This window comes from Salmo trutta, chromosome 19 (genome assembly GCF_901001165.1).
Source record: "Salmo trutta chromosome 19, fSalTru1.1, whole genome shotgun sequence".
Lineage (NCBI taxonomy): Eukaryota > Metazoa > Chordata > Actinopteri > Salmoniformes > Salmonidae > Salmo > Salmo trutta.
In genome coordinates this window covers 18,594,596-18,621,688 of record NC_042975.1, presented here as the reverse complement: position 1 = coordinate 18,621,688, position 27,093 = coordinate 18,594,596, and the positions used below count along the sequence as shown (strand labels likewise).

The following is a 27,093-nucleotide window of genomic DNA, read 5'->3' as shown; positions in this document are numbered from 1 at the left end:
TTTGGCAAACTCCAAGCGGGCTGTCATGCCTTTTACTGAGGAGTGACTTCAGTCTGGCAACTCTACCATAAAGGTCTGATTGGTGGAGTGCTGCAGAGATGGTTGCCCTTCTGGAAGGTTCTCCCATCTCCACAGAGGGACTCTGAAGCTCTGTCAGAGTGAGTAACCATCGGGTTCTTGGTCACCTCCCTGACCAAATCCGTTCTCCCCCGATTGCTCAGTTTGGGCAGGTTGCCAGCTCTAGGAAGAGTTGGTAGTACCAAACTTCATCCATTTAAGAATGATGGAGGCCTCTGTGTTCTTGGGGACCTTCAATGCTGCACAAATGTTTTGTACCCTTCCCCAGATCTGTGCCTCGACACAGTCCTGTCTCGGAGCTATACGGACAATTCCTTCGACCTCATGGCTTGGTTTTTGCTCTGACATGCACTGTCAACTGTGGGACCTTACATAGACAGGTGTGAGCCTTTCCAAACCATGTCCAATCAATTGAATTTACCACAGTTTGACTCCAAGTTGTAGAAACATCTCAAGGATGATCAATGGAAACAGGATGCACCTGAGCTCAATTTCGAGTTATAGCAAAGGGTCTGAATACTTATGTAAATAAGGCATTTCTGTTTTTTTTTTTTATATATACATTTGCCAAAATTTCTAAACACTTTATTTCTTGGTCATATTGGGGTATTGTTTGTAGATTGGTGAGGGGAAAAAATATATTTAATCAATTTCAGAATGAGGCTGTAATGTAACAATGTGGAAAAAGTCAAGGGGTCTGAATACTTTCCAAAAACTCCAAGGCATTCTTACCAGAAGATAAAAGCGAGTCTAACATCAATGCCACAACTAAGCCTGGTAAACGAGATCACATTAGCTATTGCTATTAGAGAGTGCACAGATTCTTCTGCTTTTTCACAAATTGCCTATGTGTGTAGTTCTACTTTGATGGTTAAGACGGCTAATAATTAAATGTTTTCTCTACACTTTATTTGAAATTCTGGTGTGTTTTTCCACTCTCTCTGTAACACAGTTCATAAACTCTAATCATGAGACTCATCATGACCACCCTCAAGGTGTTTGTGCATCAGTACCCTTTTCACAAACTGTAATAAATAATTTATTTTCACACTGTCCTTTTCAGCATAGCATATCTAGTTAGTTGTACAACTGAATGCGTTCAACCGAAAAGTGTTTTACGCATTTAATCCAACACCTCTGAAATCAGAGATGCCTTAATCGACATCATGTCATCCGCGGCCGGGGAGCAGGTGTTGTTAGGGGGGATAACTGCCTTGCTCAAGGGCAGAACGGCTGATTTTTTTTTTTTTCCACCTTGCCGGTGTTGTGCCGAAAATCTCCCCCAACATGACCCAAGAAACGTTTCAATTTGTAATTTTACAGAATACATATAAAAATATAGCAATTTTTACGTATTTTCATTTTCTGCTGTAAGTAGGTTATAACACATCAAGGAAGACAAACCATACTTCTCTGCTACTTGAAGAGTTAATGGACGAGATTGTTTTTTTTCATAGCCCGGTGCCCCGGGTGAGTGGAGATTACATTTCATGTACAATAGAATGGACTGAACAATACAAACTCTGCCCACCCAAGGCACCGGGCCACGTAAAACGAGCTCTCCCATTCAGTCATCGCTCCTTTAATTCTGTGACGTCAGACACGGGAATCACATGTCTACACACTTCGGAATATAGATTTTGTTGAGGCGTTTTGCCTAAGCTTGGAAAACATTAGGGAAGGACCGCCTTCCAACTATTATGGACACATTCTGTTAACATATTTCCATGTGCAACGGTAGAGAAGTGCATAGAGTATTTATAGGAACCGGCTTTTATAACGCTATCAGCGGACTCGAGCAAGTATGGAAATCGATGGGAATTCATTGTTTGTGGAGATTCACCCACATCATCATGAAGTAAGAATAGCAAAGCGACTGAAACGTTTTTGATCAGTGCTCGGAGTGTTTTTATTCTTTATCTTTTAAATTAATACATTTTAAATAAAAGAAAAATCGGTGTGTTTTTAATCAAAGACAATTGGAATTTTTTTTAAGCGAGACCCTGTGAGAAAAGAAGCTGTCCCATGTAACGAAACGTAATGGTTTAAGTTTGTTTTTAGCTAGTTTTAGAGATTTTTTTGTAGTCCTAGTTTTTGTACAAATACTATATCATCAATTGGGTGTATATAAGGCGCCCGATATAACTTTTGAAGCCATGTCTGAGAGAGAATTGTAAGCGGTTTTAACAAGTTTTACGAAGTTGTTTAGACTACTACACCAAAGATGAGGTCTTTGGCTCCCGGCATTAGACTGATCACGTCCTTCTCAAGAGACAGCTGGTAAGTTGACACTGTCTTTGAATTATATTGTGACACCCTTTATGTAAACAAAACTAAATGCATTGCATTTTACAGTATGTACTTTGTTGATGGGGGAGGGGAAACGGCGGTTTTGTCCTTAATCAGCTAGATATCAGTGATTGGCGAGAGATTTGGTGTCATTCTATCTATGCATTACTGACATACTGACATTCTAGAATGTTAGGAATTAGTCAACCATCTAGATTTGATTTGAGTGTTTCATTAGGTATAGTTAAACCCCATATTCAAATATGGATTTGCAAAAAGAAGCATTGACAATCATAGAATGTTACATGCAATCATCCTAGGTGAAGGCTCTTGGATTTGGTAGGCTGTTGGATTTCTGTAACTATTCTGCAATCAACAAAACGTTCTGCATTATTCCTGTCACTGATCTAGTATGCTCAAAGGGTTAAAGGTCACAGCAGGCTTTGTCTCAGGCACTACACTTCCTCCTGAATGGCTGAGTCTGAAATGGCACCCAATTCCCTATGTAGTGTACCAATTTTGACCACAGCACATGGTCAAAAGTAGGACACTAATATGGTGTAATTTGAGACGCATTCTATGTGTTGTGTACAATTAGCCTGGGGATGAGGAGGTTACACCAGGTTTTAAGTGAGGTGTTAACTGAATCTAACTCGTGGTAAAACCTGCCTTTCCACTCCAGGAAAAGTAAACAGTCAGTACAGAGCATGCACCGTGTGTGGGTTGTAGCTAGCTGCCTTCCTGTGCAGTGTGCACCTAGTGTCATGAGGCAGCCAGGTCCCTGTACTGCTCCCAGCACTGAAGAACTATTCTGAATACCCTGTTTTGTTTCCATGTCAGGTTCCCACAAAAAAAGCTAATGTGTACTGTCTACTGTACAGACAAGTCCATGTGAACGATGGTTTTGTGTTCTCCTCAGAACCCTCTCCAGGATGGTAGTTTGAAGCCTGCCTCTTGGTCTCTCTCCCCTCTCCCTCCCTCCTGGTCCTATGATGCTAACATCCCTGGAGACTTCTAGTCTAGACCATGTGAAAGAGACTGTCCTAAAAACTGTAGAGGGTGTGCTTTGACTTACAAACAGGACGAAGTTCATGGCATGATATTTGCTTTGGATAACATCAGAATGAGCTCTTCTTCTACTCTCTCTGTCCAGGTACCGAGGTTTCACCCTCTTCCTCACCTTCCTCTTCTATACCAGCTACCATCTCTCCCGGAAACCCATCAGCATCGTTAAGGTGATACACTGACTCCACAAACCTGTATTAAACGTTATTGAAATGTATGGCCACACTGTTCAGCTTTTTATTGTAACATCTTTAGGTGTTCTAGGCCACAAAGTCCCTAGAACACTCGAGCCACACTACAATAGTTAACACTATATACTGAACAAAAATATAAAAGCAACATGTAAAGTGTTGGTATCATGTTTCATGACCTGAAATAAAAGATCACAGAAATTTTCCATAAACACAAAGTTTATTTCTGTTGTGCACAAATTTGTTTACATCCCTGTTAGTGAGCATTTCTCCTTTGCCAAGATAATCAATCCACCTGACAGGTGTGGCATATCAAGAAGCTGATTAAACAGCATGATCATTACACAGGTGCATCTTGTGCTCGGGTCAATCTAAAATGTGCAGTTTTGCCACAGATGTCTCAAGTTTTGAGGGAGCATGCAATTGGCATGCTGACTGTATGAATGTCCACCAGAGCTGTTGCTAGGGCATTTAATGTTAATTTCTCTACCATAAGCCGCCTCCATCATCATTTTAGAGAATTTGTCAGTACTTCTAACCGGCCTCACAACCATGCCAGTCGCATCCGGCTTCTTTATCTGTGGGATCGTGAGACCTGACGAAAATTTCTGTCTGTAATAAAGCCCTTTTGTGGGGAAAAGCTCATTCTGACTGGCTGGGCTTTTATTTAACCATTATTTTACCAGGTAAGTTAACTGAGAACACATTCTCATTTACAGCAACACTCTGGGGAATAGTTACAGGATGAATGAGCCAATTGTAAGCTGGGGATGATTAGGTGGCTGTGATGGTATGAGGGCCAGATTGGGAATTTAGCCAGGACACCAGGTTATCACCCCTACTCTTACGATAAGTGCCATGGGATCTTTAATGACCTCAGAGACTCAGGACACCCGTTTAACATCCCATTTGAAAGACAGCACCCTACACCGGGAAGTGTCCCCAATCACTGCCCTGGGGCATTGGGATATGTTTTAGACCAGAGGAAAGAGTGCCTCCTACTGGCCCTCCAACACCACTTCCAGCAGCATCTGGTCTCCCATCCAGGGACTAACCAGGACCAACCCTGCTTAGCTTCAGAAGCAAGCCAGCAGTGGGATGTAGGGTGGTATGCTGCTGGCCATGCTGGGTCTATGCCCACCCATGGCTGTGCCTTTGCCAAGTCATGTGAAATCCATGTATTAGGGTCTAATTAATTTATTTCAATTTACTGATTTCCTTATATGAACTGTAACTCAGTCAAATATTTGAAATTGTTGTGTTTATGTTCAGTATAGTTTGTGAGAAAGGGATTTCATAGTTGTTTTTCTTTCGAGACGTTTAGTTCTTTGCCATCTTTATGCAGGTTGTCTTAAAGGCTGAGTGTTTTGTGTCCATGTGTGTAATCTCTGCTTATTGCTCCATGTATGTACAGAGTCAGCTGCACAGAAATTGTTCCACCCTCATTCGACCTCCAAACCTCAATGGAACTGACAATGAAACCTGGTGTGACTGGGCGCCCTTTGGTGAGTCCTCTGCTTGACTCGAGTTCTTTGTTCATTTTAAGAAGAAATAGAAATTCTTCCAAAGTTTTCCGAGTGCTTACAAAACTAATATCTAGAAAGCACATGTCAGTAGAATGGGACAGCAGATTTCATTTGGATATTTTCGGTGTCCTCTTGTTCTGTCCAGACAAGGACAACTACCAGACACTGTTTGGAGCCGTGGACAACTCCTTCCTGGTTGCTTATGCCATTGGCATGTTTTTCAGGTAGGCAGAATGATGTATTTGATTGTGTTTTGTATATGTGTGTTAACTCACTACAAGCAGTTGACCAGATGATGTTGTGCGGTTTGACAGTGGGATATTTGGAGAGCGTGTGCCCCTGCGCTACTACTTGACCATCGGTATGCTTCTCAGTGGTCTCTTCACGTGTCTGTTTGGCCTGGGCTTCTACTTGAACATCCACTCAATATGGTACTACGCCTTCGTCCAGGTACGGGTTAAATCTCCTCCAAAACCATTCAGTCATTTGCTCACACTCTGCAGCATAGTTACCAATTTTTTTATTTATTATATATACTTTTTTTTGCCATACACTACAATCCCTACCCTGACTGGAGTAAACTAACAGGTAACAATACTTCTACTGCTACTTACAGCCAGAGGTGTGGACTCGAGTCACATGACTTGGACTCGAGTCAGATTCGAGTCACAAATATGATGACTTGCAACTCGTCTTTGACTTTAACACCAATGACTCGTGACTTGACTTGGATTTGAGCCTTATGACTCGACCGGACTTGATACCCTCCCTAAGCCCAAATATAAAAAATGATGCTATTAAAAAAAGTGTGCAGCGCATCAACTCTTCATTTAACGGATTACAGTTTGAATCGGACAGCAGCCAATAAAATTGTGCCAGCTGAGAAAAAGTTGTGTGGCAGTGCAGTTGGCGGGTGAATTCAGATGGAGCCCTTGGAAAAATGATACCCAAAATTATTATTTTCCAATATAAAGATGACGCTGTATCAACAAAAAAACGGATTGCAACTTATAAAACATGCGGGAATAAAATTACAGACGGAGGCGCAACAATTTCCAACTTTTTTCAACATTTGAAGCTGCACAAAGAACGGTAAGTCGTGGCTAATATAACCGACAGCTATATAATTTATAACTTTACTAGTGTATCATGTAGACTAACGTAATGTTAAATCAATGAGCCTCCACACAGTCAGTCAGTGCGAGAACGTGATCATTGCACCCAAGATTGAGCTACAACTGGCTAGGCATTTCTTATTGCACAAGTCCAGGTAGCCCCTCTCTGTTTCAGTATCATATGACAGCGATAGTGTGAGGGAGGCTGAGAGAGGGTTTCAATGCCAGTACTTTTCTCAAGGCTGTTTGTGAGAATGTAATGTAGGAAACCAGCCCACCCCCTTTATTTATATTTGTATCTCTTTCTTTCTCTCTTTCTCATTGGGATACAAAAAGTATCTCTATCTCCCTCTCTTTTTCTCTCATTGGGTCGGGTGTAGGGACATATTTAATGTTGAAATAACAGAGAATTTGAAGAACTCAATCTCCCTCTTACTTTCATAGGCAATGAATGGACTGGTGCAGACGACGGGCTGGCCTGCAGTGGTGGCCTGCGTTGGGAACTGGTTCGGAAAAGGGAAGTGAGTGAGACATATCCTTACTGTAGACTGGTTCAGCAATGCTGACTACGCAGTATCAGTACCCTCTCTTGCATCTCGTGCAGGGTTTTTATCTGTTGCTCACGGTCAGTCACATGATGTGAATGTAAAAACAACTGTCCGATCAGCGCCTTTGGTTGAGCAGGTTTGATTGTAATGAGATTTTGGACATTCAAAATAGGAACAATTTACAGGCGTCCAGTTCCTAATTCAGCATTTGAATGCCAAAAGCTGTCCTCAGTATTTAGTAAGCTGTCTCACTGTTCAACGTCAAGATGTACAATGTTTCTCAAGGTAAATCCACCTCTCATTTCCATCCTATCTGTATGTGTCTGTCCCTCTCCCTCCAGACGAGGGTTCATCATGGGCGTCTGGAACTCCCACACCTCGGTAGGCAACATCCTGGGCTCGCTCATCGCTGGCGTCTTCGTATCCTCGGCCTGGGGCATGTCCTTCATCGTGCCTGGCATCATCATCGCCTCCACTGGCGTTCTCTGCTTCTTCTTCCTGGTGGAGAGTGAGTCTGACCTCTTGGCCCGTATTCTTAAAGCGTCTCAGAGTAGGATTGCTGATCTAGAAGTTTTGCCTTTTAGATTATAATGAATTGACAGAGGGGACCTGATCCTAGATCAGAGTTCCTACTTTGAGACGCTTTATGGATATGCCCAGACCTTGTTCAAAACATGCCAATAGTGCTGACTGTAATCCATTACAACCTATTGAAGCTTGATAGATCATAGTCAAAATGTTCATTGCCACTATAAAGTTATTATGGAGGATACATTTTTATTAAGCTAGTTTGAAAAAGGATCATGTTGTATTTATCAGAGTTTTCACTGCAGGCATTTCATCTTAAACCTAGACTGTTAACATTAAGACAAAATGTAAAATGAGAGTTGGCTTGTCCCAAGACTGTATTTTGACATGAAAATGTATTTGTGAGCAAAACTTTTTTTCTGTCACAGAACCAGAAGATGTCGGTTGCAGCCCTCCGCAACACCATGTAAGTACAACCAAAGAACACATTAAGTAATTGGTGCCCTTAGTAGTACAGAGAAGGGCTGCCTTGCTAAAGGCCACAAGGGCAGTGGGTGTAGGTTGCACCTGAGATATGATGCCTGGCCTGCTTCACTAACCTCTAGGCTACCAACTATGCCCAGTTTTTGACCTTATTTTTGGTTTGTGATGACCACCGTTTTGTCATTACATCATTTTCCTTTGTAAGAGTTGATATTATAGAGTAATAAAAGAAATGTCAGACTGATCTACTCAACCTTAAAACAGTCAATAGTTGCAGCCCTGGTTAGAACCATGCTAATTGCTGTGTATGGACAGGAGGACAATGAGAAGGAGCCTCTCTTACAGAACTCATCCAGTAATGAGATCTTCAGCAGTCCTGGCCAGTCCAACTCTATCTCTTCTGAGCCGGCAGAGGAGCACACCAAGGCCATCAGCTTCTGTGGGGCCCTCAGGATACCTGTGAGTGGGGATCACAATCTACTTGAATTTCAAGCCGTTTCAGTTGCTGAATCTCATCAAATGTTACACAAGTATTCCTCTGGCAAAACAGACACAGGCAATCAACATAATAATGGGTTGTATTTTATGTCACTGCTCCTAAGCCTTGAATTCCTGTTTCACCTCTGTTGTGACTCATTGTTGGTAATTACTCTCCAAACCCACATGAATGTTGTTGACTGTTGTTATGACAGTGGCTATGACTGTGTAATATGTGTGTTATCTTACAGGGCGTGATGGAGTTCTCTCTCTGTCTGCTGTTCGCTAAGCTCGTTAGCTACACCTTCCTCTACTGGCTTCCTCTCTACATTGCTAACGTTGGTACGTACGCAGTTTAGTTCCTGTTTGTTTACTGTTGTCATTTCACCTGAGGGTTCAAATGCTAACAATGTTTATAAGCTGATAATGATTTGCTTTGCATTGTGAGATGCGCTGTCAATTAATTTTGCATACTGTGTCACTTAAAATTCCCAATGTTTATTTCCTCAGCCCATTTTGACCCCAAGGAAGCTGGGGACATGTCAACACTATTTGATGTAGGAGGGATTGTTGGTAAGCCTTAACAGTTTTTTGGCGGACCTTATATGGCATTATCTAACCTTTTTTATAGCCCAAAAGTCTGTAAGATCATATGAGGAACCAGGAAGCTCTTCTCTGATTACCTTGATGTTTTGTATGCACTGTAGTTATAAGTGGTTTCTGCAGTCATAACAAGTAATGTCTGCAGTCATAACAAAACAGGCATAACAAGTAATGTCTGCAGTCATAACAAAACAGGCATAACAAGTAATGTCTGCAGTCATAACAAAACAGGCAAAACAAGTAATGTCTGCAGTCATAACAACACAGGCATAACAAGTAATGTCTGCAGTCATAACAAAACAGGCATAACAAGTAATGTCTGCAGTCATAACAAAACAGGCAAAACAAGTCATGTCTGCAGTCATAACAAAACAGGCAAAGCAAGTGATTTCTGCAGTCATAACAAAACAGGCATAACAAGTGATTTCTGCAGTCATAACAAAACAGGCATAACAAGTGATTTCTGCAGTCATAACAAAACAGGCATAACAAGTGATTTCTGCAGTCATAACAAAACAGGCAAAACAAGTGATTTCTGCAGTCATAACAAAACAGACCATATACAGTGCCTTGGAAAAGTATTCATACCCTTTGGATTTCTTCCGTTTATTGTGTTACAAAGTGGGATACAAATGGATTTAGTTGCATTTTTTTGTCAACAATCTACTCAAAATACTCTGTCAAAGTGGAACAATTCTAACATTATTCTAACAGAAAAATTTGACTCACTATGTGTGAAATATTAGGGGTTAACATGATTTTGGAATGACTAACCCTTCCTCTGTCCCCCATACTTACAGTTGAAGTCGGAAGTTTACATACACTTAGGTTGGAGTCATTAAAACTCGTTTTTCAACCACTCCACAAATTTCTTGTTAACAAACTATAGTTTTGGCAAGCCGGTTAGGACATCTACACTGCTCAAAAAAATAAAGGGAACACTTAAACAACACATCCTAGATCTGAATGAAAGAAATAATCTTATTAAATACTTTTTTCTTTACATAGTTGAATGTGCTGACAACAAAATCACACAAAAATAATCAATGGAAATCCAATTTATCAACCCATGGAGGTCTGGATTTGGAGTCACACTCAAAATTAAAGTGGAAAACCACACTACAGGCTGATCCAACTTTGATGTAATGTCCTTAAAACAAGTCAAAATGAGGCTCAGTAGTGTGTGTGGCCTCCACGTGCCTGTATGACCTCCCTACAACGCCTGGGCATGCTCCTGATGAGGTGGTGGATGGCCTCCTGAGGGATCTCCTCCCAGACCTGGACTAAAGCATCCGCCAACTCCTGGACAGTCTGTGGTGCAATGTGGCGTTGGTGGATGGAGCGAGACATGATGTCCCAGATGTGCTCAATTGGATTCAGGTCTGGGGAACGGGCGGGTCAGTCCATAGCATCAATGCCTTCCTCTTGCAGGAACTGCTGACACACTCCAGCCACATGAGGTCTAGCATTGTCTTGCATTAGGAGGAACCCAGGGCCAACCGCACCAGCATATGGTCTCACAAGGGGTCTGAGGATCTCATCTTGGTACCTAATGGCAGTCAGGCTACCTCTGGCGAGCACATGGAGGGCTGTGTGGCCCCCCAAAGAAATGCCACCCCACACCATGACTGACCCACCGCCAAACCGGTCATGCTGGAGGATGTTGCAGGCAGCAGAACGTTCTCCACGGCATCTCCAGACTCTGTCACGTTTGTCACGTCTGCTCAGTGTGAACCTGCTTTCATCTGTGAAGAGCACAGGGCGCCAGTGGCGAATTTGCCAATCTTGGTGTTCTCTGGCAAATGCCAAACGTCCTGCACGGTGTTGGGCTGTAAGCACAACCCCCACCTGTGGACGTCGGGCCCTCATACAACCCTCATGGAGTCTGTTTCTGACCGTTTGAGCAGACACATGCACATTTGTGGTCTGCTGGAGGTAATTTTGCAGGGCTCTGGCAGTGCTCCTCCTGCTCCTCCTTGCACAAAGGCAGAGGTAGCGGTCCTGCTGCTGGGTTGTTGCCCTCCTACGGCCTCCTCCACGTCTCCTGATGTACTGGCCTGTCTCCTGGTAGCGCCTCCATGCTCTGGACAGTACACTGACAGACACAGCAAACCTTCTTGCCACAGCTCGCATTGATGTGCCATCCTGGATGAGCTGCACTACCTGAGCCACTTGTGTGGGTTGTAGACTCTGTCTCATGCTACCACTAGAGTGAAAGCACCGCCAGCATTCAAAAGTGATCAAAACATCAGCCAGGAAGCATAGGAACTGAGAAGTGGTCTGTGGTCACCACCTGCTGAACCACTCCTTTATTGGGGGTGTCTTGCTTATTGCCTATAATTTCCACCTGTTGTCTATTCCATTTGCACAACAGCATGTGAAATTTATTGTCAATCAGTGTTGCTTCCTAAGTGGACAGTTTGATTTCACAGAAGTGTGATTGACTTGGAGTTACATTGTGTTGTTTAAGTGTTCCCTTTATTTTTTTGAGCAGTATACTTTGTGCATGACACAAGTAATTTTTTCAACAATTGTTTACAGACAGATAATTTCACTTATAATTCCTTTTTCAATTCCAGTGGGACAGAAGTTTACATACACTAAGTTGACTGTGCCTTTAAACAGCTTGGAAAATTCCAGAAAATGATGTCATGGCTTTAGAAGCTTCTGATAGGCTAATTGACATCATTTCTGTCAATTGGAGGTGTACCTGTGGATGTATTTCAAGGCCTACCTTCAAAATCAGTGCCTCTTTGCTTGACATCATGGGAAAATCAAATCAACCAAGACTTTAGAAAACAAATTGTAGACCTCCACAAGTCTGGTTCATCCTTGGGAGCAATTTCCAAATGCCTGAAGGTACCACGTTCATCTGTACAAACAATAGTACGCAAGTATGAACACCATGGGACCACGCAGCTGTCATTCCGCTTAGGAAGGAGACGCATTCTCTCTCCTAGAGATGAGTGTACTTTGGTGCGAAAAGTGCAAATCAATCCGAGAACAACATTAAAGGACCTTGTGAAGATGCTTGAGGAAACAGGTACAAAAGTATCTATATCCATAGTAAAAGGAGTCCTATATCGATATAACCTGAAAGGCCACTCGGCAAGGAAGAAGCCACTGCTCCAAAACCGCCATGAAAAAGCCAGACTACGGTTTGCAACTGCACATGGGGACAAAGATCGTACTTTTTGGAGAAATGTCTTCTGTTCTGATGAAACAAAAATGTAACTGTTTGGCCATAATGACCGTCGTTATGTTTGGAGGAAAAAGGGGGAGGCTTGCAGGCCGAAGAACGCCATCCCAACCGTGAAGCACAGGGGTGGCAGCATCATTTTGAGGGGTTGCTTTGCTGCAGGAGGGACTGGTGCACTTCACAAAATAGATGGCATCATGAGAAGGAAAATTATGTGGATATATTGAAGCAACATCTCAAGACATCAGTCAGGAAGTTAAAGCTTGGTTGCAAATGGGTCTTCCAAATGGAAAATGCGCCCAAGCATACTTCCAAAGTTGTGGCAAAATGGCTTAAGGACAACAAAGTCAAGGTATTGGCGTGGCCATCACAAATCCCTGACTTCTATAGACAATTTGTGGGCAGAACTGAAAAAGCGTGTGAGAGCAAGGAGGCCTACAAACCTGACTCAGTTACACCAGCCCTATCAGGAGGAATGGGCCAAAATTCACACAACTTATTGTGGGTATGTAAACTTCTGACCCACTGGGAATGTGATGAATGAAATTAAAAGCTGAAATAAATAATTATCTCTACTATTATTCTGACATTTCACATTCTTCAAATAAAGTGGTGATCCTAACTGACCTAAACAGGGCATTCTTACATGGATTAAATGTCAGGAATTGTGAAAAACTGAGTTTAAAAGAATTTGGCTAAGGTGTATGTAAACTTCCGACTTGAACTGTACTACATATGTAAGGTCCCTCAGTCAAGTATTGAATTTCAAGCACAGGTTCAAAAACAAAGACCAGGGAGCTTTTCGAATGCCTCATGAAAAAGGGCAGTGATTGGTAGATGGGTAACAATATGGCCAAGTTAATAAATATGCTGTGGATTATGTATTAAACTACCCAGACACATCAAAGATACAGTCGTCTTTCTGAACTGAGCTGCAGGACAGGAATGAAACTGCTCAGGGATGTTACCATGAGGTCATTGGGGATGTTAAGAGCTAGAGTTCAATGGCTGTGATGAGATAACTGAGGATGGATCAACAACATTGAATTGACTCAACAATAATGACCTAAAAAGGAAAATACAAATTACAGAATTAAAAAAATTACAAAACAATCTTGTATGCAACAAGGCACTAAATTAATAATGCTAAAAAACACAAAGGAATACACTTTTTAGCCTAATTCAAAGCCTTATGTTTGGGGGAAATCCAACACATCACTGAGTAACTGCCTCCTTATTGTCAAGCATGGTGGTGGCTGCATCATGGTATAGGTACGCTTGACATCGGCATATACCGGGTAATTTTTCAGGATAAAAAGAAACGGGATGGAGCTAAGCACAGGCAAAATCCTAGAGGAGAACCTGGTTAGTCTGCTTTCCAACACACTGGGAGAGGAATTCCCCTTTCAGCAGGACAATAACTTACCACACAAGGCCAAATCTACACTGGAGTTGCTTACCAAGAAGACCGTGAATGTTCCTGAAAATCTATGGAAAGTCTTAAAACTGTCTCTCTAGCCATGATCCCCAACATCTTGTCAGAGCTTGGATATTGCACAATCCAGGGGTAAAGCTAAGAGCTTTACACACAAGACGCATAGCTGTAATCGCAGACAAAGGTGTTTTAAAAAAATATATACATACATACATACATACATACATACATACATACATACATACATACTTCTTTCCCTCACTGTATGTATGTATGTATGTATGTATTTATTTGATCCCCTGCTGATTTTGTACGTTTGCCCACTGACAAAGAAATGATCAGTCTATAAATTTAATGGTAGGTTTATTTGAACAGTGAGAGACAGAATAACAACAAAAAAATCCAGAAAAACTCATGTCAAAAATGTTATAAATTGATTTGCATTTTAATGAGGGAAATAAGTATTTGACCCCCTCTCAATCAGAAAGATTTCTGGCTCCCAGGTGTCTTTTATACAGGTAACGAGCTGAGATTAGGAGCACACTCTTAAAGGGAGTGCTCCTAATCTCAGCTTGTTACCTGTATAAAAGACACCTGTCCACAGAAGTAATCAATCAATCAGATTCCAAACTCTCCACCATGGCCAAGACCAAAGAGCTCTCCAAGGATGTCAGGGACAAGATTGTAGACCTACACAAGGCTGGAATGGGCTACAAGACCATCGCCAAGCAGCTTGGTGAGAAGGTGACAACAGTTGGTGCGATTATTCGCAAATGGAAGAAACACAATAGAACTGCCAATCTCCCTCGGCCTGGGGCTCCATGCAAGATCTCACCTCGTGGAGTTGCAATGATCATGAGAACGGTGAGGAATCAGCCCAGAACTACACGGGAGGATCTTATCAATGATCTCAAGGCAGCTGGGACCATAGTCACCAAGAAAACAACTGGTAACACACTACGTCGTGAAGGACTGAAATCCTGCAGCGCCCGCAAGGTCCCCCTGCTCAAGAAAGCACATATACATGCCCGTCTGAAGTTTGCCAATGAACATCTGAATGATTCAGAGGACAACTGGTGAAAGTGTTGTGGTCAGATGAGACCAAAATGGAGCTCTTTGGCATGAACTCAACTCGCCGTGTTTGGTGGAGGAGGAATGCTGCCTATGACCCCAAGAATACCATCCCCACCGTTTTTCTGCTAAGGGGACAGGACAACTTCACCGCATCAAAGGGACGATGGACGGGGCCATGCACCGTTAAATCTTGGGTGAGAACCTCCTTCCCTCAGCCAGGGCATTGAAAATGGGTCGTGGATGGGTATTCCAGCTTGACAATGTTGTTATTCTGTCTCTCACTGTTCAAATAAACCTACCATTAAAATTATTGACTGATCACTTCTTTGTCAGTGGGCAAACGTACAAAATCAGCAGGGGATCAAATTATTTTTTCCCTCACTGTGTAGTAGTCTGCCAGAAGAGTTCTCATTAGAATTGGTCAGTTAATGGCTCCTACTGTATGGTGTCAGACCACTTTCCATAGTATTGATCATCAATGTAGCTCCCTAAATCCCATGGATGAATATTTTCAGATTATGTAGGACTGCTGTCTCCCCCTGTGTGTTAAGGGTGTGTGCTGTGTTTCTGCAGGGGGCATCGTGGCTGGACTGGTGTCGGACCAAACTGGGGGAAGAGCCTCTACCTGCTGTGTCATGTTAATCCTGGCTGCCCCTATGGTGAGTGTGCATTCACACATCACTGGCTTTTAACCATGTGTAACACCATGGCCATTTATAGTGTGTCTTTAGTATAGTACACTTATGACTCCTTAAATTGTAAATGTGGCATTCAAGGGAAATCTGTACATTCCAAACTTTAGAAAACCGGTGCTGGGCAAAATATACTGTAGATAAGGAAAGGCCTGCACAAATGCCTGAATCACAAATGTGGACTAGACACTTTATATTCACTTATGAAAAGAGGCAATTCTCTATGTCAAAGTTTTGATCACACAATCAGATATATGCAATGTAAATATGACTGCATGATGGAAACAGAAAAAGGAATTTGGCATTGAACGTCACTCGCTGCCCAAGCCTGAAAAACATTTTATGTTAGTCCGTGAGCTCCTTTACAGTAATGTGTCAATCCGTTTTTCAGCATAGCTCAATGTTTTCCTTTGGGTCTGCATGTGGGTTAGCAAATCCTTCAAGAGTGATACATTTTACCCACGATCCAGTCTAAATGTTTGTTTTTGTTTCTTTTTTAGCTGTTCCTGTACAACCACATTGGACAGTATAGCCTAGCGACCACAATCGGTAAGCGTTAAGTTATTATGTATGAAATTTGACTTTGAAGCCATGGAGCTATTTTGGTTTCAACGCCTCTTACTGAAAACTACATAAATTCTCCAATTTAACACATTGTACATTGTACTTTACTGTGTGTAGGTTGTGTGTTTGTAGCCTGTGGATTTCACATTTACGCTTTGTCATTTGGCAGACGCTTATCTACGACTTGCAATCAGTGCAACCAACATAACCACAATATCACTATGAAAAGCTTGTTAAAAATAGCCTTTGTCTGCTAGCTAGTGTACTGTACATGCCTGATCCACTTGTTTCTGTTTTCCTCTGCCTTGTAGGAATGCTGTTGGTGTGCGGAGCCCTGGTGAACGGTCCCTACGCCCTCATCACCACCGCTGTTTCTGCTGACCTGGTAAGCACATCCATCCCAGACTGCACTGCTGCATGCCTTTCTCACATGAAGTCCTCAGCTCTCCCGAAGTCACACAGAGGAGATAAGCCCATCATTGCCCCCTCTCACCCCAAATTCCCCATGTTCCCTGTTAGTCCAAGATACTGTTTAATGCGTCTTTCCTCGATTCCTTGCATTCTTGCATTCTATCTCCCTCGCCTCTTTCTCAAACCGTATTGGAGAAGAAGATCCGAAGGTCCCTCCCATCAGACCTTCACCTTCCATGCGTTTTGAGAAGAGGCGGAGGAGAGAGAACGCAAGGAATTGAGGAGAGACACATTTGGAAAAAGCCCAAGTCTTTTATGCTGAATGTTGATTCAAAATGAGGGTTTTCCTTTCATAGGGGACGCATGAGAGCCTGAGAGGAAATTCTAGAGCGTTGTCAACGGTCACTGCAATTATTGACGGCACGGGGTCAATAGGTATGTGGGGAATTTCTAGGACACACACGGGGTTTGGTACTCTTTGATCTTGTTTTTAGATTTGATGCTTGTAATGGTAGCTAGTAATGGGTTGGTGGTGCTAAGATGCCTTTGTGTGCCTGTGTCAATGCATGAAGGAAGGTTTTTATTTTAGGTCGCCTATGTTTTGAGAGATTAACTTCAATGCTCAGTCATTGTAGTGTTATGTGACAATTACAAATTGTATACAGTTTATGTACAAGGTCCATACAAAACTATTTTCCATTGTAAATCATGTAGTGTTCTAAAGGCAGACTTTGTATGATTGTTGTCCCAAATCAGATTGTATGTCCAGTCCTGGTTTCAGGTGCTTGGGTTCCCCTGACTCTTATTTTCTGACTGTCCTCTAGGTGCCGCCCTAGGTCCTCTGTTAGCAGGGCTGATCTCTCCGACGGGATGGAACAATGTCTTTTTCATGCTGGTCACTGCTGATATCCTCGCCTGTTTGGTTAGTTTTTAATCTTTGTTTTTATTAACATGTTTTATAAATCACTGCAATATTTTTGTCACATGTTCAAAGAAGGTGCTACACCTGTGGATTGTGTACAAAATGAATGAAACCCTTGATACCAAATGATACATGGCCAAAAGTATGTGGACACCCCTTCAAATTAGTGGATTCGTCTATTTCAGCCACGTGTATAAAATCGAGCACACAGCCATGCAATCTCCAGAGACAAACATTTGCAGTAGAATGGCTCGTACTGAAGAGCTCAGTGACTTTCAACGTGGCACCGTCATGGGATGCCACCTTTCCAACAAGTCAGTTTGTCAAATTTCTGCCCTGAAAGAGCAGAAACTGTAATTGCTGTTATTGTGAAGTGGAAATGTCAGGGAGCAACAACAGCTCAGCCACAAAGTGATAGACCACACAAGCTCACAGAACAGGACCGCCGAGTACTGAAGCATGTAGCGTTTAAAAATCGTCTATCCTCGGTTGCAACACTTCTACCGAATTCCAAACTGCCTCTGGAAGCAACGTCAGCACAATAACTGTTCATTGGGAGCTTCATGAGATGGGTTTCCATGGCCGAGCAGCCTCACACAAGCCTAAGATCACCATGTGTAAAGCCAAGCGTAGTCTGGAGTGGGGTAAAGCTCGCTGCCATTGGTCGCTGGAGCAGTGGAAACACGTTCTCTAGAGTGATGAAAGTTTCACCATCTGGCAGTCCGACGGACGAATTTGGGTTTGACAGATGCCAGGAGAACGCTAACTGCCCAAATGCATAGTGCCAACTGTAAAGTTTGATGGAGGAATAATGGTCCGGGACTGTTTTTTAAATTATGTTTTATATGTATGTATGTATGTATGTATGTATGTATGTATGTGTGTGTGTGTATATGTGTGTGTGTGTGTGTGTGTGTGTGTGTATATGTATGTGTGTAAAAACACGTATTTTAGTAAGCTGTGTTGAGTGTGCTGTCTCCCTGTTTTCCAGCTGCTGTCCAGGCTGGTGTATAAGGAGGTGAGGGGCTGGTGTGGACACAGCCCCAGACATAGAGGGTAAGCCGCTCACAACTACACCGCTGGGAATCATATAACCAATCAGGAAACCCAAAGCTGGTTTCCTTTTCTTATGATAAAGAGGCTGCTAAGTGCAATAAGTCATGTTAGTCATAAAATCATACCCATTTTATCCAAGAAGTGAACAAATACTGGCTACTTCACTTAAAAGGGGCAAAATGCAATTGAACTTGAGTGTGGACTAAAATGACTATTCCTTTAAATACAGGTCAAAGCCACAAATAGAGCTACTCCACAGGGAGTAGCATTAGCCTTTCCCTAGAGGTTAAGGGTGCTCATTATTCTACTCCAAAGTGGCCTCCAGGCTGCTGATTAATTAGCTAGCTTTAAGGGAAAAATCGCAATTGCACCTCAGGCTATTTTAAAAAATCAGAAGTTGTCATTCACGATTAACCTGGGACCTTGATTGCGTCTTGAGAGTTCAATATTTCCACCAGGTTCCCATAGGATTTGAGATGTGGTTGTCTTTAAATGGATGACTAGAGTTGGTGTTATTAGACACTGGATCAAATTTTATATATAGAAATGTCTTTGTTTTCCATGGAAAAATAGTCAAGACGTTGACAACGTTATAAATAATTTTAATTGAAATAATAATTCTGTCCTTCAAACTTTGCTTTCGTCAAGGAATCCTCCATTTGCAGCAATTACAGCCTTGCAGACCTTTTGGCATTCTAGTTGTCAATTTATTGAGGTCATCTGAAGAGATTTCACCCCATGCTTGCTGGAGCATGTCCCACAAGTTGGATTGGGTTGATGGGCACTTCTTACGTACCATACGGTCAAGCTGCTCCCACAACAGCTCAATAGAGTTGAGATCTGGTGACTGTGCTGGCCACTTCATTATAGATAGAATACCAGCTGACTGCTTCTACCCTAAATATTTCTTGCATAGTTTGGAGCTGTTCTTTGTAGGAGGAAATTGGCTCAAATTAAGCGCTGTCCACAGGGTATGGCATGGCGTTGAACAATTGAGTGATACCCTTCCTTCTTCAAGATCCCTTCTACCCTGTACAAATTTCCCACTTTACCACCACCAAAGCACCCCCAGACCATCACATTGCCTCCACCATGCTTGACAGATGGTGTCAAGCACTCTTCCAGCATCTTTTCATTTTTTCTGCGTCTCACGATTGTTTTTCTTTGTGATTCGAACACCTGTCCATAACTTTTTTTCCAATCTTCCTCTGTCCAGTGTCTGTGTTCTTTTGCCCATCTAGTCTTTCATTTTTATTGGCCAGTCTGAGATATGGCTTTTTCTTTGCAACTCTGCCTAGAAGGCCAGCATCCCAGAGTCGCCTCTTCACTGTTGACGTTGAGACTGGGGTTTTGCGGGTACTATTTAATGAAGCTGCCAGTTGAGGACTTGTGAGGTGTCTGTTTCTCAAACTAGAGACACTAATGTACTTGTCCTCTTGCTCAGTAGTGCACCGGGGCCTCTCACTCTTTTTATTTTGGTTAGAGACAGTTTGTGCTGTTCTGTGCGTTGTACGAGAGCGTTGTACAAGATCTTCAGTTTCTTGGCAATTTCTCGCATGGAATAGACAATTTCTCAGAACAAGAATAGACTAATGAGTTTCAGAAGAAAGTTATTTCTTTCTGGCCATTTTGAGCCTGTAATCAAACCCACAAATGCTTATTCTCCAGATACTCAACTAGTCTAAAGAAGGCCAGTTTTATTGCTCCTTTAATCAGCACAAACATTTTCAGCTGTGCTAACATAATTGCAAAAGGGTTTTCTAATGATCAATTAGCCTAAAAATGATAAACTTGGATTAGCTAACACATCGTGCCATTGGAACACAGGAGTGATGGTTGCTGATAATGGGCCTCTGTACGCCTATGTAGATATTCCATTAAAAAAATCTGCTGTTTCCAGCTACAATAGTCATTTACAACATTAACAATGTCTACACTGTATTTCTGATCAATTTTATGTTATTTTAATGGACAAAAAAAATACTTTTCAACAACAGGGACATTTCTAAGTGATCCCAAACTTATGAATGTGTGTGTGTGTGTGTGTGTGTGTGTGTGTGTGTGTAAACTCAGCAAAAAAAGAAAAGTCCTCTCACTTTCAACTGCGTTTATTTTCAGCAAACTTATCATGTGTAAATATTTGTATGAACATGACAAGATTCAACAACTGAGACATAAACTGAACAAGTTCCACAGACATGTGACTAACAGAAATGGAATAATGTGTCCCTGAACAAAGGGGGGGTCAAAATCAAAAGAAACAGTCAGTATCTGGTATGGCCACCAGCTGCATTAAGTACTGCAGTGCATCTCCTCCTCATGAACTGCACCAGATTTGCCAGTTCTTGCTGTGAGATGTTACTCCACTCTTCCACCAAGGCACCTGCAAGTTCCTGGACATTTCTGGGGGGAATTGGCCCACGCTCTCACCCTCCGATCCAACAGTTCCCAGACGCGCTCAATGGGATTGAGTTCCGGGCTCTTCGCTGGCCATGGCAGAACACTGACATTCCTGTCTTGCAGGAAATCACGCACAGAATGAGCAGTATGGCTGGTGGCATTGTCATGCTGGAGGATCATGTCAGGATGAGCCTGCAGGAAGGGTACCACATGAGGGAGGAGGATGTCTTCCCTGTAACACACAGTGTTGAGATTGCCTGCAATGACAACAAGCTCAGTCAGATGATGCTGTGACACACCGCCCCAGACCATGACGGACCCTCCACCTCCAAATCGATCCTGCTCCAGAGTACAGGCCTCGGTGTAACGCTCATTCCTTCCACGTTAAACACGAATCCGGCCATCATCCCTGTTGAGACAAAACCGTGACTCGTCAGTGAAGGGCACTTTTTGCCTGTCCTGTCTGGTTCAGCGACGGTGGTTGTGTGCCCATAGGCGACGCTGTTGCCGGTGATGTCTGGTGAGGACCTGCCTTACAACAGGCCTACAAGCCCTCAGTCCAGTCTCTCTCAGCCTATTGCGGACAGTCTAAGCACTGATGGAGGGATTGTGCATTCCTGGTGTAACTCGGGCAGTTGTTGTTGCCATCCTGTACCTGTCCCACAGGTGTGATGTTCGGATGTACCGATCCTGTGCAGGTGTTACACGTGGTCTGCCACTGTGAGGACAATCAGCTGTCCAGCCTGTCTCCCTGTAGCGCTGTCTTAGGCGTGTCACAGTACAGACATTGCAATTTATTGCCCTGGCCAAAGCTGCAGTCCTCATGTCTCCTTGTAGCATGCCTAAGGCACGTTCACGCAGATGAGCAGGGACCCTGAGCATCTTTTTCTTTTGGTGTTTTTCAGAGTCAGTAGAAAGGCCTCTTTTGTGTCCTAGGTTTTTAGAACTGTGACCTTAATTGCCTAACATCTGTAAGCTGTTAGTGTCAACGACCGTTCCACAGGTGAATGTTCATTAATGGTTCATTGAACATTGAACATGCATGGGAAACAGTGTTTTAAACCCTTTACAATGAAGATCTGTGAAGTTATTTGGATTTTTATGAATTATCTTTGAAAGACAGGGTCCTGAAAAAGGGATTTTAATTTTTTTGCTGTGTGTGTGTGTGTAGTTTTAAATGTATTTTATTCATCACATGCTTGGTTAACAACAGGTGTAGACTAACAGTGACATGCTTACATATAGGCCTTTCACAACAATGCAGAGAAAAAGAAAATTGAGAAATAATAGAAATGTAAATAATCCTAATAATAAATACAAAATGAGTAAAGAAACACTAGGAGCCAGTGCCGAGTCGATGTGCAGGGGTACGAAGTAATTGAGGTAGATATTGTATGTGCATATAGATAGGGGTGAAGTGACATAATAAACTGTATCAGCAGCGTATGTGATGAGTAAAAGAAGTTGGTGCAAAAAGGCTCAATGTAGATAGTCCGGGAAGCTATTGCATTAAAACCTCTTAAGGATTCCACCCTTTTTTCAATTTTCGCCTAAAATGACATACCTAAATCCTACTGCCTGTAGCTCAGGACCTGAAGCAAGGATATGCATATTCTTGATACCATTTGAAAGGAAACACTTTGAAGTTTGTGGAAATTAATGTAGGAGAATATAACACATTAGATCTGGTAAAGATGATAAAAATAATTGTAATACAAATAATTGTACCATCTTTGAAATGCAAGAGAAAGAGATATATTATTCCAGCCCAGTTGCAATTTAGATTTAGCAATGTATGTGCAAAGTTTTAGACTGATCCAATGAACCATTGCATATCTGTTCAAAATGTATCAAGACTGCCGAAATGTGCCTAATTGGTTTATTAATACGTTTAGGTTCATAATTGTGCACTGTCCTCAAACAACAGCATGGTAGTCTTTCAATGTAATTGCTACTGTAAATTGGACAGTACACTTAGATTAACAAGAATGTAAGCTTTCTGCCCATATCAGATATGTCTATGTCCTTGGAAATGTTCATGTTACTTACAACCTCATGCTAATCACATTAGCCTATGTTAGCTTAACACCGATCCTGTAGAGGTTTTAAGTACCTGGCTATGTTTTCAAAGGGCCAAAAAGATACATAGCTTCCTCAAAAAGACACACAGCTTCAATTTCTCAGGCACCAATTTTGCTAGGGCTGTCTGGGAGTGGTCTGAGTGGTGAGGGGAACACTGGATACTAGCTAATGGAATTTAGAATGCACTTCCTTATTGTTTTATTAACAAATTTACCACCTGGTGAGGTCACCAGGCAGGCCAAAACTCCATCACACCAAAACAGGCTGACATTTCAGGCAGTGTTTTTGAACAGCTCTTACACTAAATAAATAAAAAGAACACAGAAAATCTAGTTTTTGGCTGTTCCAAACTGACCCTCACATCCTGTGAAATAATGCTGCTTTCAAATAAAGCAAGACTCCATCCCCAACAACAATTGTGCACCTCATGGCTCTATGCTGCCCCACATTTATTCCACCCCCCAAACTAACTCGATAGCATTAGCCTCTCTCCAGCAAAATTGTGAATAGGCTAGGTACCAATGTTGACTTGTTAATTTTATCAATCAATCAAATGTATTTTTAAAGCCCTTCTTACATCAGCTGATGTCACGAAGTGCTGTACAGAAACACACAGGACACCGGATAAGGCAGGAGAAATACTCCAGATATAACAGACTGACCCTAGCCCCCCGACACAAACTATTGCAGCATAAATACTGGAGGCGGGAGGGGTCGGGAGACACTGTGGCCCCGTCCGACGATACTCCCGGACAGGGCCAAACAGGCAGGATATAATCCCACCCACTTTGCCAAAGCACAGCCCCCACACCACTAGAGGGATATCTCCAACTACCAACTTACCATCCTGAGACAAGGCCGAGTATAGCCCTTGAAAATCTCCCCCATGGCACAACTCAAAGGGTGGCGCCAACCCGGACAGGAAGATCACGTCAGTGACTCAACCCACTCAAGTGACGCACCCCTCCTAGAGAAGGCATGGAAGAGCACCAGTAAGCCAGTGACTCAGCCCCTGTAATAGGGTTTGAGGCAGAGAATCCCAGTGGAGAGAGGGTAACTGGCCAGGCAGAGACAGCAAGGGTAGTTTGTTGCTCCAGTGCCTTTTCGTTCACCTTCACACTCCTGGGCCAGACTACACTCAATCATAGGACCTACTGAAGAGATGAGTCTTCAATAAAGACTTGAAGGTTGAGACCGAGTCTGCGACTCTCACATGGGTAGGCAGACCATTCCATAAAAATGGAGCTCTATAGGAGAAAGCCCTGCCTCCAGCTGTTTGCTTAGAAATTCTAGGGACAGTAAGGAGGCCTGCGTCTTGTGACCGTAGCGTACGTGTAGGTATGTACGGCAGGACCAAATCGGAAAGATAGGTAGGAGCAAGCCAATGTAATGCTTTGTAGGTTAGCAGTAAAACCTTGAAATCAGCCCTTGCCTTAACAGGAAGCCAGTGTAGGGAGGCTAGAACTGGAGTAATATGATAAAAAATGTTGGTTCTCGTCAAGATTCTAGCAGCTGTGTTTAGCACTAACTGAAGTTTATTTATTTCTTTATTCAGGTAGCCAGATATACTCAGTTGAAGATTCTGTGGTTCCTTCACCGCCAGTCCTCAAATATGAAATGACATCGAATTAATCAGATCCAATGATCTGGTGCCTATGTTAATGACCGGAATAGGTTTGCATTCGGTCCATTCTGAAATAGGCTAATCTAACCTTGTGTTGGCAGGTTCAAAGAAATCTGAGTGGCCGCCTGGGACAAGAGACCGTATCACACCTGCGAGGAAGGGCGCAGGAAAAATGACCCAGTAATAATCCCTGAGGCACACCATGATTCATACGGTACTGGTCCTTTCATCCTTCAGCCTTAATGGATCCAGACCTCATCACCAGCGGATGAAAGGAGCTGAAAAAGGAGGAAGGGGCCATTGATATTCTGGGACCATCTGACAGAGAGAACATGTCCCTTCTTCAAGTGACCGCAAAGCTCTTTCTCTTTTAAACCCAAAAAATACACTTTAAAATTTTTTTTTTTATAGACTGTCTCTCTTATAGCCCCTCGGTGCTGTGTGCATCTTTCATGTTTTATCATTATAATTCTGTGCACGCTGTGCCTTTCCCCAATCTCCTCTCCAGTTGACATCACATACCAGTATTGGGCAAGTTGAATTCGGGGGAGCTCATTTTGCACAGCCGGGGGATGCCAAACTACATAAGCAGTAAAGGAGGAGTTTGCAAATGCAATCCAGGGCTGTGGAGGTGAATGTCATCACCAACAAAAACACAACAGATTAGGAAACATTTGCTGACCGATCAAAACATTTCTCAGACGGCACCATCACATTATTCCATTTGTCTCTGATGCAAATGGTTGTTGAAATGTTTATTGATCAATGATTAGAAGTTAGTTTGTATCCACCATGTGCACTCCGTTGTTTTGTTTTTGACTCCACCCCTCCTAGCCGGCCTCGTCGTGAATTTTGAGCAGGGTGTGTGATGATACTGATGGTTTGTCAGGGCTAATAGTTTTTACGGTTGTGGCTAGATAGAGTTCAAACTTCTTTGGCCCACAACCCCTTTAGATTTTTTTTTAACACCATCATTGATGTTTTTCCCCCCCCAGTTTGATTTAGTTAGCACCAAGTTTTTTTCACTCTGTTCTAATGAGTCCTGCGTGGCTTGTGGGCATTGTAGAGGAAAACATAGGTGTTCCTGAGAGTCTTATCTTTATGTGATGGGGTCATAATATTTTGTTGCTTAAACCATTAAAAAGATAGAGCCACATTTGTAGGAAGAAAACAGAAACCGCTCTGTTTATTACAACTAAAACTTGCAGCTTCTATGAACTAAGCAGGATTTCAGACTTCTCTTTCGACCCCTCATTGGGAAACGGTGGGCTAGATGGAGTTCAGCTACAGAGAGAAGTTTCTGTACATAGCAGGTTAGGATAATTCATTTAACAGCTTAGGAGAATGAAGTTAAGGTTAGGGAAAGGGTTGGGCTTAGCTAAAATGCAACGATTGTCAAAAACTGTTGTCCTCGACGTGACATGTAGATGGAGCTGTACTCCATCTAGTCACAATCGTAGGAACCATCTATCTCAACAAACCATCAGTATCATAACAGGGGCTTTTGACTTTTGCCGTCGGGCTCCTAAATTGCAAGTTGAGCGCCAACTCCTCCCACGCGACCAACAGCCAGGGGACCGGGCCATGCAAAACGAGCTCACCCAATGTTTTCACGTGTGACTTTGATTGTAAATGTATCCCTTTCAGTGGCACGCTACCTACTCTCCTATATATTTATTTGGCAGAAAAGTTAAATGTAATTTGGCTCTAAAACATTTAATATCAAATCCAAGATGCTGGAGTATAGAGCTGAATTTAAAAGTTTTAGCTCCATTGGCCTAGTAAATACCTAGGGGACCAGTGTCCACAAAAGGTTTTCTTTTTTTTCAATGAATTGGTGTTTCATTCTTTGTAGATATTTATTTTTTGTTGACATTTTAGTCATTTAGAAGACACTCTTATCCAGAGTGACTTACAGTAGTGAGTACATACATTTTCATACTTTTTTTGTACTGGTCCCCGATGGGAATCAAACCAACAACCCTGGCATTGCAAGCACCATCCTCTACCAACTGAGCATCCTCGCCAGTGGCCCATGTTATTAAGGTGATAATTGTACTTCAGGGACCCTCTGTTGCTTTGTTGTAGTCAGAGGCGTTGTTAGGGGGGGCGTAATCTTTTTTAATATAATTGAGGAGGGATGCAGATAGTTGTAGTGCCCCAAATAAAGTCAGATGTTATGCCATGCATAAGCTATGTAGAGGGCAGGCTGTATTATGTTACATGACTAATATTCCAAGTACATTTAGAAAAAATGTAAATGATGAGGTGTAGTGTATGTACATCAGATGTCTGATTTAAGCTGAATAAATCTGAGCATGACCAACTGTATTTCATTTCCTTAAAAGGGCATGTTTTACTTTTATTTATATACACTGCTCAAAAAAATAAAGGGAACACTTAAACAACACAATGTAACTCCAAGTCAATCACACTTCTGTGAAATCAAACTGTCCACTTAGGAAGCAACACTGATTGACAATAAATTTCACATGCTGTTGTGCAAATGGAATCGACAACAGGTGGAAATTATAGGCAATTAGCAAGACACCCCCAATAAAGGAGTGGTTCTGCAGGTGGGGACCACAGACCACTTCTCAGTTCCTATGCTTCCTGGCTGATGTTTTGGTCATTTTTGAATGCTGGCGGTGCTTTCACTCTAGTGGTAGCATGAGACGGAGTCTACAACCCACACAAGTGGCTCAGGTAGTGCAGCTCATCCAGGATGGCA

General features: G+C 42.5%; 1 protein-coding gene across 2 annotated transcripts; it reads left to right on the top strand.

The window, feature by feature from the left end:
• The first annotated feature begins 1,682 nt into the window (after positions 1-1,682).
• LOC115154091 (glucose-6-phosphate exchanger SLC37A2-like) lies at positions 1,683-26,770 on the top strand. Of its 2 annotated transcripts, none has more exons than XM_029699966.1 (18): positions 1,683-2,358; positions 3,521-3,602; positions 5,038-5,128; positions 5,295-5,373; positions 5,464-5,599; positions 6,709-6,785; positions 7,154-7,320; positions 7,769-7,806; positions 8,169-8,282; positions 8,552-8,642; positions 8,811-8,873; positions 15,185-15,270; positions 15,804-15,852; positions 16,179-16,252; positions 16,635-16,713; positions 17,103-17,200; positions 18,192-18,256; positions 24,464-26,770. In XM_029699966.1, the coding sequence occupies exons 1-18, from the start codon at positions 2,303-2,305 to the stop codon at positions 24,477-24,479; spliced, it is 1,461 nt and encodes a 486-aa protein (XP_029555826.1). In that variant the 5' UTR covers positions 1,683-2,302; the 3' UTR covers positions 24,480-26,770. The 2 variants fall into 2 exon arrangements, with proteins under 2 accessions (XP_029555826.1, XP_029555825.1); XM_029699965.1 differs by having other exon boundaries at positions 1,684-2,358; positions 8,139-8,282.
• Positions 26,771-27,093: the final 323 nt, after the last annotated feature.